At 41.7% G+C, this 13,350-nt stretch overlaps 1 protein-coding gene across 2 annotated transcripts in view; it reads left to right on the top strand.

Annotated features, from left to right (window-relative positions):
- Nucleotides 1-3,103: 3,103 nt before the first annotated feature.
- MKI67 (marker of proliferation Ki-67) overlaps nt 3,104-13,350 on the top strand; it is a 29,809-nt gene continuing 19,562 nt past the window's right edge. For both annotated transcript variants that reach the window (XM_034931710.3, XM_024930414.4), the window contains exons 1-6: nt 3,104-3,434; nt 3,777-3,933; nt 6,314-6,392; nt 6,487-6,602; nt 10,228-10,294; nt 13,005-13,050. In XM_034931710.3, the coding sequence (XP_034787601.1) occupies nt 3,842-3,933; nt 6,314-6,392; nt 6,487-6,602; nt 10,228-10,294; nt 13,005-13,050 (400 nt within the window). In that variant the 5' untranslated portion in view covers nt 3,104-3,434; nt 3,777-3,841. The remainder of the gene's footprint in view (nt 3,435-3,776; nt 3,934-6,313; nt 6,393-6,486; nt 6,603-10,227; nt 10,295-13,004; nt 13,051-13,350) is intronic.

The following is a 13,350-nucleotide window of genomic DNA, read 5'->3' as shown; positions in this document are numbered from 1 at the left end:
CTATGTGTGTGTATATATATATATATATATATATATATATATATATAGTAATATGCTATATATAGTATATATACTATATATAATTACTATATATAGAGACAGTATACTATATATACACACATACTATATACTATATATAGAGACAGTATACTATATATACACACACATATATACATATATACGTATATATAGCGACAGTATACTATATATACACACGCATACACACACACATACATATATATATACACACACACATTTTATATATATATATATATAAACTGTGCGTGGTGGCTCACGCCTGTAGTCCTAGCTACTCAGGAGGCCGAGGCAGGAGAATTGCTTGAACTCAGGAGCCAGAGGTTGCAGTGAGCCAAGACTGTGCCACTGCACTCCAGCCTGGGTGACAGAGCGAGACTCAGTCTCAAAAAAAAAAAGTGAAACCCCATCTCCACTAAAAATACAAAAAAAAAAAAAAATAGCTGGGCTTAGCAGCAGACACCTGTAATCCCAGCTACTTGGGAGGCTGAGGCAGGAGAATCGCTTGAACCTGGGAGGCGGAGGTTGCAGTAAGCAGAGATTGCACCACTGCACTCCAGCCCAGGGGACAGAGTGAGACTTCATCTCAAAAAAGAAAAACAACAACAACAGCAACAACAGAAAAGAAGTGACTCAAAATGTTTCAAAGAACTAACTCAAAATGTTTTTCTGTCTTTCTTCCTTTTTCTCCTCTCTTTCTTTCTTTCCTTCTTTCTTTCTTTTCTTTCTTTCTTTTTCTTTCTTTCTTTCTTTCCTTCGTTCTTTCTTTCTGTCTCTCTCTCTTTTCTATTTTTTTTTTTTGATGGAGTCTCGCTCTGTTGCCCAGGCTGAAGCGCAATGGCGTGACCTTGGCTTACTGCAACCACTGCCTCCCGGGTTCAAGTGATTCTCCTGCCTCAGCCTCCCGAGTAGCTGGGACTACAGGCGTGTGCCACTACGCCCGACTAATTTTCGTATTTTTAGTAGAGATGGGGTTTCACCATATTGGTCAGTCTGGTCTTGAATTCCTGACCTCATGATCCACCCACCTTGGCCTCCCAAAGTGCTGGGATTACAAGCATGAGCCCCTGCGCCTGGCCTAGCACCTTCTAGTTCTAATTAGGCTGCATCCATGAGGGTGGAAGAACTGTCTCTGGAAACAAGCAGTAATTAGGATGAGAAAAGTTGTGTTTTATGGGGTTATGCAGTGGTGAGCTTTGTTTGATCGTTTAATGGGGGAAAACATGGAAACTCATGCCCCCTAAAACGTTTATATAATAGTATCCCCGCACTGAATTTTTCTACGTCAGACTTGGCCCATACAATTTAGAGTTGCTGTCCTGTGCTTTTATGTTGCTTTCACAGTTTCTCTATTTCCATCAACAGCTGATATCTTTGTAGTTGCTCTAGAGCAGAGGGCTCAGTCTTTTCAATCTTGTGGTCCCTTTACACTCTTAAGAATTATTGAGAACCACCAGGAATTTTTGTTAATGTGGATGGGTTATATCTAGCTATATTTATGTATTTTAAGTTAAGGCTAAGGAATTTAAAAATATTCATTTATTGATTCATTTTAAGATAGTGATGCACCTATTTCATGCTAACACCAATAACTTATTTTTATGGAAAAAAAACAACAAAATGGAAACAGCGCTTTAGTTCACATTTTTGCAAATCTCTGTAATACCTGGTTGAAACGGAGACAGTGGGAGTCTCCTCACTGCTTCTGCATTTGCAGAACCACACCCCACACTCTTGGGAGCATGAGAATGAGAAGGGCAAGTAACACAGAGGGTCATTAGATAAATGGTTTTGACCTTATGGACTCTCTGAAAGGAATAGGGAGTCCTCAGGGGTCCCCTGCATCGAGGCCTTCCTGATCAAGGGAGCCAAGCTCCAAGGGTTGCTGGGGAGCTGGAGGAGGTGAGATGGGGCAGAGAGGCAGTTGTCACCAAAAGCGTGTTTAGGCTCCATTCACTTCACCCCAGGTGGCCTACTGAACCCACATGGCCACCAGCCCAACTGAAGCAGAACCCGATAGAATCCTGTGTAGAATTATTTTAGGATTCACCCATCTTGGCATGCACAAGCCATTTCAATTGAAGAATGTTTTCTAATAACAAAACATTGTAAACCTAAGTATGTGGCAATAGTAATGATTAAGTAAATTATGGTTTCCCGAAGCCCAGTGCTCTGCAGCCATCAGAGAGTAAAAGCGAGAATGTGTTCAGTGGAGATAGCCTCAGGATATTTAAAAGCAGAGAACACAAAGTATAGAATCGTGTTGTGTATGTTATGACCTTTTTTTCTGTGCTTTTGAAAAACAGAATACACGTATAGCAGGAAAAGACACACCAAACTACTTTATATAATTGGTTGTGTTTGTGTTTGGTAAGATGTATGCACTGAAGAGGAAGGTTTCGATTTTTTTTTTTTTTTTTTTTTTTTTGAGACAGGGCTTTGCTCTGTCGCCCAGGCTGGAGTGCAGTGGCGCGATCTCAGCTCACTGCAGCCTCGACCGCCCCGGCTCAAGCGATCCTCCCACCTCAGCTGTCCCAGTAGCTAGAACTACAGGGGCGCCACCACGCCTGGCGAATTTTTTGTCGAGATGGGTTCTCTCCAGGTGGCCCAGGCTGGTTCTGAACTCCCGGGCTCAAGGGATCTTCCTGCTTCAGCTTCCCAAAGTGCGGGGATTACCGGCGTGAGCCACCGCGTCCCGCCTGTTTTTAATTTTTAGCAGTTTTAAATCTTCTGGCAATGAGTAATGTTATAGTGTCCCAGGTGTTTGGTCCTTTAAGAAAAGGATAGCAGGACGGGTTATCTCGGTGGGAGCGTGTTCCACCTCTGCCCTCCGCCAGCCGCCCTCGCCGGGGATGCACCCAGGTATTTTCCTCCGGATGCATGAAAGGCTCGCCCGCCGACACGCCAGCCCCGCCCCGCGAGCCCGGTTTCCGCGCCCCCTCCCCGCCCACGCCCTGCGCGCCCTTCCTATTGGTCCCATGCCGCGCTTTCCCGTTCAATCGCAGCGCTTAGCGCCAGAATTTGAATCTTCGTTTTCGTTTGAATTGGGCGGGCGCGCCGGGCTGGAAGAAGGAAGTGGAGGGCTGACGCGGCGGGCGGGCGGGAGGACTCGACTCGGTGGGAGCCGCTAGAGCCGGGCGCCCGGGGACGTAGCCTGTAGGGCCACCGGGTCCCCGTCAGGGGCGGCGGCGGGAGCAGCGGGGACTGCAGGCCGGGGCGCAGCGAGCGCGGCCCCGTGGGCTGCGGCCCGGTGTGTGCGGAGCGCGGCGGACGCAGCGTGGCGGGCGCAGCTTACCGGGCGGAGGTGAGCGCGGCGCCGGCTCCTCCTGCGGCGGACTTTGGGTGCGACTTGACGAGCGGTGGTTCGACAAGTGGCCTTGCGGGCCGGATCGTCCCAGGTGAGCTGCGGCCGGGACTCCTGGGAGCTGTCCGGGGTCGAGGGCTGAGCCGCGGGGACCCCCCGAGCTCTGCGGGGACGGGCAGGGGACAGACGCGCGGCCTGGGCCCGACTCCTCCTGGGCTCTGGCGAGGGCGTCTCGGTGGAAGCTCCCAGGAGGCGCAGGCGCTGGCGACAACACCCCAGCTGCCGGACTTTGGGGCGCCGGGGGCTGCGGTCGGATCGTCCTGGGGTCCCCGCTGGCTAGCTGCGGTGTGCGCTTCTGTGGCCGGGGATAGGTGAATTGGGCACGGGGCCCTTCTTAGCTCCTTCGCTATCAGAGTAACTCGCACCTCTTTTGCAGTGGAAGAGTTGTAAATTTGCTTCTGGCCTTCCCCTACGGATTATACTCAACTTACTGTTTAGAAAATGTGGCCCACGAGACGCCTGGTTACTATCAAAAGGAGCGGGGTCGACGGTCCCCACTTTCCCCTGAGCCTCAGCACCTGCTTGTTTGGAAGGTGAGCCCCGCGGGCGCGCGCGGACGTTTTAGCTGAGAAAGAGGAAAATATCTTAGTCACAGAATACAGTCCAGAAACGCGCTCTAGGATCCATTCGTTACTAAGTTGACATAGTTGTGTTTTTTTGTTTTGCAAATATAAATTTGATGCTAGTTTGTATGTTTAAGTGGTTTAAAAAATCAAGCCAATTAAAAAAATCGATTTGCTAATGTTGCGGTAAAGAAAGATGTAGATGATCTTCATATGTCACTGGCTGCAGGCAGGCGTCTGAAGACACTGTGCGCCCCCGGGTGCCTCCACAGTGGGCATCACTGGCCACTGGGGACACAGAGAATGAAGGAAGGAAGCCATACACTTGCCTCTTGGCTCCTTGTGGCAATAGGAAAATGGGACAGAAAGTCTTCCTGCCTGGAATTTGAGAACGTTTCCTCTTATATTGCTGTCCTGTTTGGTGGTGGTAATAACCCTGTCCCTGTATAACAGGTATAGTTGCTGACAGTGCCCCATCAGCCTCTGACATGTGTCCCACTAGAGGCCTGAGAAGGGGGGTCATTTCCCGTGTGGTCTGGGCCCTGAATCCCAGACCACACGGGATTCAGGCCTCACCCTGTCCTCCCAACCCCATCCCGGCCTCACCCTGTCCTCCCAACCCCATCCCCTACCTTGTTCCTCCCGCCTAAGGCATTCCAAGCCTTTGTTCACCTTGGTACTTCTTACACACTTGGAAGTTTACAATGGGAAAGTTCTCCCCTTCCCCAAGCTTGTGTGATTTCCATCATTCAGGCATCAGGTGAAATGTCACCTCCGAGGAAGCCTTGCATAAAAACTTGTATTTCCAACCCCACAGCTTCAGGGTTGAGTTGTGGGTTTGTCTCCCACTAGGCTGAGCTCCCCAAAGGCAAAGACTGTCTTGTTACTAATCACGTGCACAGGGCCAGGGATAGTGTCTGGCATAGGGGGTGTGATCAATACCTAGCATTCTGGCAAGGGTCAGTAGAAACATGGGCTGGAGCCATGAATTTGCAATCTCTTGAGAGCAGTGGTTCTCACAGGAGGGTCATCTAACCTTCCAGGAGTCATTTGAATTTCCACGTCACAATATAGGAGGGGGGCATGCGCTGTCATCGCGGAGGAGAGGTCAGGGTGGGCATCCTACCAGGCTCAGGGCAGCCCCCACAATACAGAAGCATCTGGCCCAAGATGTCAACAGTGCCAAAGCTGAGAAACACCCATCTATAGTCGTCCTCCTGCCAAACAAATTCTCAGTTGTAAGGGATAGTCTCTCCTTTGCTCAGATGTCCTGTTACCTTAAAATCAAATTATTTTATTGGGGTTAAGGAAGCTTTTCACTTTCCATAGATACCTTTCTCTTGAAAAGGAAAAATATAAACATTTCATCTCAAGTGGCAGTCCTTTTGCTTTTTTATACAGTACTCCTTGAATATATTTTCATGCAAGATTTTATAATTTAGAAATAATTCCTAAGTGGTCACATGACCTGGGTAGGAAGAGAGATTCTTAGACTCCAAAGGTTCCGATGGAGAACAGACAGGCCATTGCATAGTTTATTCAAATTTTTAAGATCACGGGCTAGAGCAGGAACACTGAAGACTCCAGGAACCTACTAACAAACTCTTCTGATTATTAGTTTGTATAGGTTTAGGAATTGTCTCTTCTGCTACTTTGCCATGGTGTTAGCTTTCTGTGGAAAAACAAGTTGAATTTAGATTTTTTGTGTGTGTTGCTTGCAAATTAGTATTTTTATTGTTTAGAGACTTGAATCTGTCAGTAAATTCAGTGTAGTTTTAAAACAACAATGAAAAGCTTACCCATAATGAGTATTTACTATGTGCTAGGCAAATTAGTGACATGTACAACCATTTAATTGAACATCACATGATGTAGGTTCTAATGTAATCTCTTTATTGTATATGAAGAAACTGATGCACAGAAGTGCTAGCATCAAATAAGCACATTTGGGGATGATTAAACCTCTAAACATATTTAACATTACAAACAAACGTTTTTGAAAAAGCACAGAGTATTAAAAATAGTCATTTTCCAAAATTGATGTAAGTATTCCTTTATTTGTGTCTTTTAAGTATAGCTTTTCATATAAAAGGTAATTCGATTTGTATTCTAGTGTTTTCCCTTGTTTTTATATACTCTCTGTTTTAAAGATCTAATAGTTACATGTTTAATACTTCCAAAAGTTCTTTGCAAAATGCAAGATCGTTTACATTGCCCATTTTGTTTGTTACTCCTTTATGTCATATTTACAGATCAAACATTCTAGTCAAATTGTGTTTTATTTTGGGAAATTGAGGTAATCTTTTAAAAAGTTGCAGCAACCAAAAAAACCTTCTTCTTTTGCATGAAGGGGTATTGAATGTGACATCCGTATCCAGCTTCCTGTTGTGTCAAAACAACATTGCAAAATTGAAATCAATGAGCAGGAGGTGAGTGGTTTTTTTGAAGATCTACTTTTAAAGCTTTTTAGTTCACTTTTAATCTGTTCATTAGTTACATATTTCCCCTTCTTTTCACTTGCAGGCAATATTACATAATTTCAGTTCCACAAATCCAACACAAGTAAATGGGTCTGTTATTGATGAGCCTGTACAGCTAAAACATGGAGATGTAATAACTATTATTGATCGTTCCTTCAGGTAGGTAAAAGCTGATTGGTCTAACAGTAAATGTCATCTTCTGATTAACCATAAACTAGTGTCATAGTCAACTGTCATTCTTTAATGTTCATGGATGTCAAAGTATTTCAGGTTTTCATTCTCAACACTAATCTTAATTTAAAAGGATATGGATCTAGGAAGATGACTAATTGGGACAAAATGTGATGGAATTCAAGGATTTGGGTGCAAATAATTATGCAGAGGGAGGTTGACCTTGTCCTAAAGGAGTTTGTTATTTTCTTCCAAGTGTTTTGAAACTGCATGAGATTTTTCTATTCTTTTTTATTTTAAAGCAAAATATACACAGAGAAAAAGGTACAAAACAAGATGGACAGGTCAATTTATCATGTGAACACCCTTTCGATCACCACCTATTATGGACTGATTTGTGCTCTCCCGAAATTCATATTTTGAATTCCTAACCCCTCGTACCTTAGGATGTAACTGTATTTGGAAAGAGGGCATTTAAAAAGGCAATGAAGCCTTTTTGAGCTATTAGTATGGGCCCTAATCTGATGATTGGTGTCATTATAAGAGGAGATTAGGGAACACGTGCACAGAGGAAAGCCCATGAGAAGAGGCAGCAAGAAGGCAGCCATCTGCAAGTCAAGGAGAGAGGCACAGAGAAATCCAATCCAGCTGACACCTTGCTTTTGGACTTCCAGCCTCCAGCACTGAGAAGGGCATGTCCGTTTTTCAAGGCATTCAGGCTGTGGGACTTTATTTTGGTGGCCCTAGCAGACTAATACATCCTCAGCTCATATAGAACATTTCCAGAAGCTTTTTTAAAATGCTGTTGTCTATTCACTACTTCATTCCCTCAGCAAGTAAACCACCGTTTTGGCTTTTAGGATATCATAAACGTCTCGAGTTTCACTACGTAAGCATGGATCTCTGAACATGATAGTTTTGTCTGTTCTTATAAAAGTCCTTAACAGTGATACAAGAATGTATACATTTGTGCCTGGCTTGTGCTTTTCTGTGTGTGAGATTCATAGCATGTTGGACATCTCTGTAGTTTGTTCCTTCTCATGGCATAAGTATTTCACTGAAAAAAAAATGTTTAATATATACAATAATATACACAACTATACAGAATTCATTCATTCTTGATGGACATTTGACTAATGCCTAGTCTTTGAAATGTGTCAAGGTTTGCTTTATGAGCAGATATGGTTAATTATCTTACTAATCTGCCTTGTGTAATTGAAAACTGTATTCTAGTGTCTCATATATATGTAACATATAATTATATATTATAATTACATATATAATATATAATTATAATATATGTAATCATATATTATATATAATATAATATATACAATCATATATTATATATAATTATAATATAATATATAATTATATAATATTATATAGTATATACTATATGTTATATAGTAATATATAATCTAATAATATATATTATATATACCATATAGTATATACTGTATACTGTATAGTATATACTGTATACAGTATATACTATATGGTACATATAATACATATACAATATATATACAATATATTTATATTATATATGTATAATATATACATATATAATATGTAATATATATACATACACAGATACACACACTCCCGTTAGATTCAAATCTATAATCTTAGTAAATTTTCCCCTACTATTATTATTCTAAGAGATATGTTCAAATCACCTACTGGGGATTGATTGATTGATTTGTTTTTATCTCTATCAGTTTTTGCTTTGTATATTTTCAGGCTGTACTATGGTGTACAAACTTAGAATGATGTCTTGGTGCATGGAACTCTGTCATTTAGAGATGTCCTCTGTTTTTAGTAGTGCTTTCTTTTCTGCTTAATGTTTCCTTTGGATGATGAGTATGGTTAAACTAATTTCCTTTTGATGAGTGCTTGTGTAGTATAACTTTTTCCACCCCCTTAATTTTAACTTTTCATAATTGTTATGGTTTAAGTTGTCTCTTGGAACCTGTTGTCAGGTGACCTCTTGTGTTTAACTGGAATATCTTCTTGCTGGATTGATCCTTATATAAAATGTCCTTTTTCTCTATGAATAACTTTTGTCTGAGATGATTTTGTCTCATGTTAGTACAGTACTCCAGTTCCCCTCTGCTTGCTGTTTGCATGGTATATCTTTTCCCATGCTTTTATTTTAAAAGATTGTGTCTTTGAATCAAAATTGTGTCTCTTGTAGACAACGTATTAGTTGGGTCATTTAAAAATCCATTCTGCTAAATGAATCTCTCTTATTGTCTTCATTTGTATTAGCTGTTTTTTAATGCACCACTTAAATTCCCTGGTCATGTCTTTTACTGTGCTTCTTGGAAGTTTGCCTTCATTTTTAAAGAGTATTTTTATTGAATACAGACTTCTATGTAGGAAGTTTTTCTTTTTTTCTTTTTCTTTTTGTTTGTTTGTTTGTTTGTTTTTGAGACAGAGTCTTGCTCTGTCACCCAGGCTGGAGTGCAGTGGTGTGATCTTGGCTCACTGCAACCTCTGCCTCCCAGGTTCAAGTATTCTCATGCCTCAGCCTACCAAGTAGCTGGGATTACAGGCACGTGCCACAACGCCCGGCTAATTTTTGCAATTTTTAGTAGAGACGGCGTTTCACCATGATGGCCAGGCTGGTCTTGAACTCTTGGTCTCAAGTGATCCACCTGCTTCAGCCTCCCAAAATGCTGAGATTACAGGCATGAGCCACTGCGCCCGGCCTATAGGTAGGAAGCTTTTGATGTTTATTGGAGGGCTGAACTATTTTTCAAAACAAGATATTATCCAAATTGAGATAAATTCAGATGATTAAAGACATCCAACAAAGATTTGAAAGTGAATCTTAGAAAGAGAGACTTGATTCCAAACTCTCTACCATGAGAAATAATTTCAGATGTGTGACTGCTTCAGATCTTACTTAGGTTGCCTATAAATTCAAATCAGGTCATTTCACTGAGGCCAAAAGTTTTCATTATGCAAAATAAAGGATTGCTTCTATGACTTGATCACTGAGGTTTGCCAGGACAATTATGTATCTTGCTAAAGGTGATCTTCTTAAGATGTACCTGTCTTGTTCAGATACAGACTGAGTATGTGGGAAACTGAAGTGATCATAGTGTTCTAAAATATAGCTTTGTAGTTACCCTGTAGTGTAAGTGTAGCTTTTTATTTACCCTGAAGTATGTGACTTCACAACGTGAGAAAGATTCAGATTCAGTTACCTACAGGCTTCCTGGCTGGCCTTCCAAGCCATCAGATGATTTCCATGGACTTAAACTAGAAGAAACTTGACTTTGCTCTCATGTGCATTAGCTTACGTCATAGAAGGTGCTCGGGAATATTGTCAAATCATACCTGGGCTGTTCGTCAGTGATCAGAAGTTAATCTGGGTCCCCAGCCTCTGACAGTGGTGTTTCAAAACAAACTTGATGCGACTAATCCTAGCTTTTAGTGTAAAAGCACTTTTCTAACTCTAAATTTATTTCTTTGTATAAGGTGATGTCTTGAACTAAACCCAAAGTTTGTTCGTTGATCCTTGGACATTAAGTGGATATGGAGACTTCCGCCCCAGGGTATAAATTTTTAATCAGGATCTTTGTCGTTCTATAAACTGCAGGTATGAAAATGAAAGTCTTCAGAATGGAAGGAAGTCAACTGAATTTCCAAGAAAAATACGTGAACAGGTGATAGAAAATATCCAAGTTTGGGCTGATTCGTTTTGATGATATGAAATCATTTATGTATGCTTTAATGATTTCTTACTTGAAATCAGTTACAAAGAGGGCGGTTACTGTTATAGTAGGAAAATGTAACTAAAGTATAAAAACAAGTTGAACTTAGACGTATTAAAATAATCTAAAATGATATTTCCTCTTTATTGTTCAAAATCAGAGCACTAAGTTGGTCTTACACTTTTAGCCAAAAAGTCTATTAGAGTATGTTACGAGCTTTTTGCAAGCCCATGATTAGGATAGCCCCAACACATAGAGCTAACATTTGGGAATTGCATTATCTGGTGGCTCATTTTGTCGCCCAGTCATTGTACTCATCCATCTTTATGTGTCTGAAATAATCACATTATGAAAATCATGAGTGCCAAAGATGCTTCTCTATTTTGATAGATAGATGACCCATGAAACAGGAAGAGGGATCCTGTGCTTTGTCTTGTGAGAGAATCCTATAGTTTGAGTGTATCAGTGTGGAACGGGTATTCCAATTGTACAGCTTATGAAAACATAATTGTCAACACGTGCTTCGAAATTTAGATAGTTTAGTATATCAGTGTGGAAGAGGTATTTTAGTTGTACAGCTTATTAAAACACAATTGTTGGCATGTGCTTGGAAATTTAGTGGGATTTAGGCTTAGGATGAGCCCTGAGAATTCATATTTTTCCTACATTTTAGAGTGCTCCTAAAGCTAGTTTCAGATGAGCTCCTTGGAATATCTTGGCTTAGGAGAGTTATCTTAGGTGCACCTGAAGTTAGCAGTAGGTACTCTTGAATTTCAACATTTCTGCCTTTTTTTTTTTTCTTCTGAGACGGAGTCTCACTCCGTCACCCAGGCTGGAGTGCAGTGGTGCGATCTTTGCTCACTGCAAACTCCGCCTCCTGGGTTCAAGCAATTCTCCTGCCTCAGCCTCCCGAGTAGCTGGGACTACAGGTGCACACCACCATGCCTGGCTAATTTTTGTATTTTTAGTAGAGACAGGGTTTCACCATATTGACCAGGCTGGTCTCGAACTCCTAACCTCGTGATCCGCCCACCTGGGCCTCCCAAAGTGCTGGGATTACAGGCTTGAGCCACCATGCCCAGTCCATTTCTGCCATTTAAGTACTGCTTCTTCCCTAGAGAAACAGCCTTAATGTTGAATCTGATGGTCATCAGTTCCCGTGCTGGAAGCCAGTTTCTGAGGCATCCCACACTGTAGCCACCAGGCAACTTGCTAGTCTATGGGAGTAAATAAACCAAAAAGCCGGTTGAACTGTGGGTTAGATATGTGCCACTCAGCAGTCTAGGAACTGTTTGTTCTGTTACTGGTCTGTGATATAGTAAGTACTGAAATGGAGTATGTAGTAAATATGACAGCAATTCGACAGCAATTTTGTGGCTATTGAATGTAATCGTACAACAAAAGTGAGATTATATACTTTACATATTCATAATTTTATTAGTGGTTCATTTATATTGTTTAGTCATAAGATTCTTGTTCCACTTCAGATTGGAGATAAAAAACCATCCCTCACATAGATAGTTTTAGAAGCAAGGTGTTATGTATCAAGGAACCTAAAATTGATTAAGGAAGTTAGATTCTTTGCCTTTGTTAATATTTTTTAGATATTTTCTTAATAATCCAGATGATAAGCTTTTCTTCCTTTGGGGCATCAGACTTTTATAAAAGTTATATATATATGTTATTCTTTAGTTCTTCCACCCTTCCGGAAATAATTCCATATGAAGGAAAGTTAGGGCGCTGTCTCTGGGGAGCCAGGTGGGGGCGCTGTGCCTGCTCCCAGGCTGTGAGGTTGCAGAACCTGTGAATATACCATGTGTGCCTGTACCATGAATTTACTTAGGGTGAATCTAGGCTCTCAGATCCACCCTAAGTATCCACCAGCCAAGAGGGCGCACATGCCAAGTGGAGCCTCGGTTCATCCACAGGTCCTATGGCCCATTTGTGAGAAAACTGATGACGCAGTCAGTAGTTCTGAGCTCGTGGGGGGTTACAGATCTTCAGTATAGGTGATGTTTAATATTGACTTTGGTTCTTCCGCAATAGGATGTTGGGAAATATCTTTAAAGGAAGTTATAAAAACGCACCGAGGTTTGATTTTAGTAATTTTAAGCCTCGAATTTGTTTCCTATTAATCACTCACTATTTTTTAACGAGTCAGCTAAGAAGTACTTTTATCCTGACCACTAGCTCCCAACTGACTTGAGCTCATTTCTCAAACAGTCTTTAAAAGTCATATACGAGTGGTTTGGTAAAGAAAACAATTTTTTATTGTTTTTATTTTTATTTTTTGAGACAGAGTCTCGCTTTATTGCCCAGGCTAGAGTGCAGTGGTGCAATCTCTGCTCACTGCAACCTCTGCCTCCCGGGTTCCAGCAATTCTCCTGCCTCGGCCACCTGAGTAGCTGGGACTGCAGGCACCTGCCACCACATCCAGCTAATGTTTGTATTTTCAGTAGAGGTGAGGTTACATCATGTTGGCCAGGCTGTTCTCAAACTCCTGACCTCAAGTGATCCGCCCACCTTGGCCTCCCAAAGTTCTGGGATTACAGGCATGAGCCATCATGCCCAGCCAGAAAACAATAAATAATATTTTCACTGTTGTGACTGTCATCATTTAGACAGACCTGCAAATAACTGTTCTTATTTTCCCAACTTACAGGAGCCAGCACGTCGTGTCTCAAGATCTAGCCTCTCTTCTGACCCTGGTGAGTAGTGTTTGGGTTTTGTTCCAGAATCCTGAAAGATCAGGTCTTTGCGAAGCATATTGGCAAAGAAGGGGCAACAAGAATGCAAGTGCTAAATGTCTAGCCTGTCAGAAATGGAGGAGGTGTCATTTAACATGTCAACAGCAGACAGATGCCTAACTTTCCCTTGGTGACTGATGGTATGCTATGCTTAGGAGAGACTCTAGATATGAGAAAATTGCCTGTCCAGCTGTCAACTCAGTTCTCAATAGTTAGATAGCATGTGCTATTTCATACTGGTTATTGGAGCTGATATGATTT

The sequence above is a fragment of the Pan paniscus genome, chromosome 8, assembly GCF_029289425.2.
Source record: "Pan paniscus chromosome 8, NHGRI_mPanPan1-v2.0_pri, whole genome shotgun sequence".
NCBI lineage: Eukaryota > Metazoa > Chordata > Mammalia > Primates > Hominidae > Pan > Pan paniscus.
The sequence above is the reverse complement of the archived record's forward strand: the minus strand, read 5'-3'. Positions and strand labels throughout refer to the sequence as shown.